The sequence below is a fragment of the Motacilla alba genome, chromosome 6 (genome assembly GCF_015832195.1).
Source record: "Motacilla alba alba isolate MOTALB_02 chromosome 6, Motacilla_alba_V1.0_pri, whole genome shotgun sequence".
Lineage (NCBI taxonomy): Eukaryota > Metazoa > Chordata > Aves > Passeriformes > Motacillidae > Motacilla > Motacilla alba.
The window spans coordinates 34,803,286-34,805,785 of NC_052021.1; the positions used below are offsets into that span (position 1 = coordinate 34,803,286).

Here is a 2,500-nt window from a genome sequence, read left to right on the forward strand (position 1 = left end):
CTTGTAGAATCCAAAATATTTGTATCAGAAAATCCATTCTCCTTCTTTAAAATACTCTCCTGCAAGTATCAGGTGCGATCTTAAAAACTGTCGATTAACTTAATGGCAAAGAATTAATGTGGAAAAGGGGTCACATTTAAGAGTACAGGTTGTTTTTTTTGCAGCTTGATGTACCTACCCAAGTAGTTGCTCAGCCGGAGTTCGTGCGCGGCGTTATTTTACAGGTGATGAGCAGCCTAAGGCATCGCTTAGCAACACTTATTTAATTAGAAAAAAAAAAAATAAACACGTGCTTTCTGACTCCTCACTGACCTTTGGTAACCTTTCGGGATCACCTGGGTGTCGCGGAATAACTTTCTGCAACCTCTGGAAGCCGTAATCTATGGTGGGTTCGTTAAGCGCTGGAAGATAAACAGAGGAGGCGATTTCAGCAGAGGGGCTTAATAAAACACACATCCCAACAACTGCTCCTGAGCATAAATTTACACCCCATGTGCAATTTTCCTCTCAGACCTTATCCCGGCCACAGACCTCATTTTACAACCTGTCCTGAGGAAGAGATTTTTATTTTTTTTCCCCCTTCACAAAGCAATGAGTACTTCCACTTATAATTAGGCTGGAAAATAGTCAAAGGGTTATCCAATATATTGCAAAAATGATAGCACAGTAACAAAGTTACAGGTCTTGAGGCCATATATAGCAATCACTACAGTCATGATATGATGTCTGCATCACGGGCTGCTTTCTATACTGGCTGTGGATTTATGGGAAACTGGCAATTATGACATATGTCCAGCTATTGCTAGCTTCAGATTTATCCCTGTGGTCCTTTTTTGTCTAGCATATTGCCTGAGCACAAACCAGGCAGGAGGAGCACTTAATCTTGCAAAGCTTTAATAATCTGTGAATGGCTGACTACAAACTGATGTAGAGCACTATCATTCTACAGCTGCAATCCACTAGCCTCATGAAATTGCAGGCCACAAATAGTAATTAATCTTTTTATCCCTCAAATTGTAATTTTGACTATGAACTGTGCTTGGTCATAAATCAGCAGCACATGCTGCTGTGTACAGTGCATGAATCATGATCCTGACTCAGTTAGACTGCACACATTGTGTTTAACAAGCTTTATAAGGAGTCATAGGGCTTTATTATAGCCCTGCCTGACTCAAACAAAAACTGAGCCTGGAGGCCCAGTGACTAGAGTTAAGATGAAAATACTTATTAGAGTATATTACTCCTTGATGTAGATATCGTTTTCAGCAGACTAACTCCATGGTGCATGGCGCTACATAAATCAATGGGTTTTCTGAGACTAATAAGAACTGCCTCCATCTATTCATTACTCAGCCCGCAATTTAGGCCATCACTCATTAGTCAGCATGTAATTTGATGATTAACACCGTACAACTCAGCAGGTTCGCCGGGCGCGGGCCGACACAAAGGCTACAACTTACTCGGGGAGGGGGGCGCCGGGAAACGCCACCCGAAATAATTGGCCGACATTATTATCTAGTGCTGCCATTATTTGTGTAAACACGGGCGGCACATCCCATGATCAATGCGGGGAGGCTCACACGCATGCACTCAATAACACGACAGAAAGTTGAAGACTGCAATATGATTTGACATTCCATCATGCATCCCGGAGACAAAGGTCCACATAGGAATGTGAAGTAAGACATTTTCTTGTTAATAAAGCATTGATCCGATGTATTGATTTTACATGACATGGCTTTTGCTGGGATTTTGCCCTCCTTTTTCTTTGCAAATAGTAAAGCTCTTCAAAATGCCTTGGCGTATGTGACATGGCAAAATTTCTAACTCTCTGTGATGTAAATTCTATATGTGTAAAACCACTTCATAATCAGACCATTAATCATCAGAAGCTGTCAGCATTGACTTTGGGGACAATTTGTCATGTCTTTGCCTGGGCCCATACAAGTGTGTCAAGCAAAAGCCTGGTGTGTTGGGACAGATGAGCCGCCGGTATAGCCTCACAAAATGACTTGCTTAAAAAAGGATTAAATAAAGTATTACATTTCTTGATTAGAGAACAAAAAAGTGGCACTCGGTGCATTTGTAACATGTCAAGGTTTCTCCTATTTTCCAGCTAATCGCCATGACTGTTTGACTTAATGAATCTGGTCTGATGAAAGGTGATCAGAAAAGATAGATGGCCAACTCCTATTGATTTCATGCAAATGCAGCTGACAGGTGATAGAAGCTTTAATGCAAGCTTTCAGAAGCTTTATGACTTGTAATAACCATACACTTCCATTCTGGGAGAGACATCACCAAATGTTTCAGTTCAATTCAGATCCTCTTCAGAGAACCGCAAATATTTCAGCGGATGTGGCTCCGCCTTCCCCCTCCGAGCCCAGCCTAAAATCAACTTGGAAAGGCTCAGAAGCCTAAGCGTGGAGCCAAGCCTAAGATCACCGCTCTACTTAAGGTTCTAATTATTGCAGGTGATGTCGTCACCCTGGATTTCTCC

At 41.8% G+C, this 2,500-nt stretch overlaps 1 protein-coding gene across 17 annotated transcripts in view; it reads right to left on the reverse strand.

The window, feature by feature from the left end:
• Positions 1-2,500, reverse strand: part of EBF3 (EBF transcription factor 3) — a 131,764-nt gene that overhangs the window by 17,894 nt on the left and 111,370 nt on the right. For all 17 annotated transcript variants that reach the window (XM_038140398.1, XM_038140397.1, XM_038140412.1 and 14 more), the window contains one exon: positions 313-401. In XM_038140398.1, the coding sequence (XP_037996326.1) occupies positions 313-401 (89 nt within the window). The remainder of the gene's footprint in view (positions 1-312; positions 402-2,500) is intronic.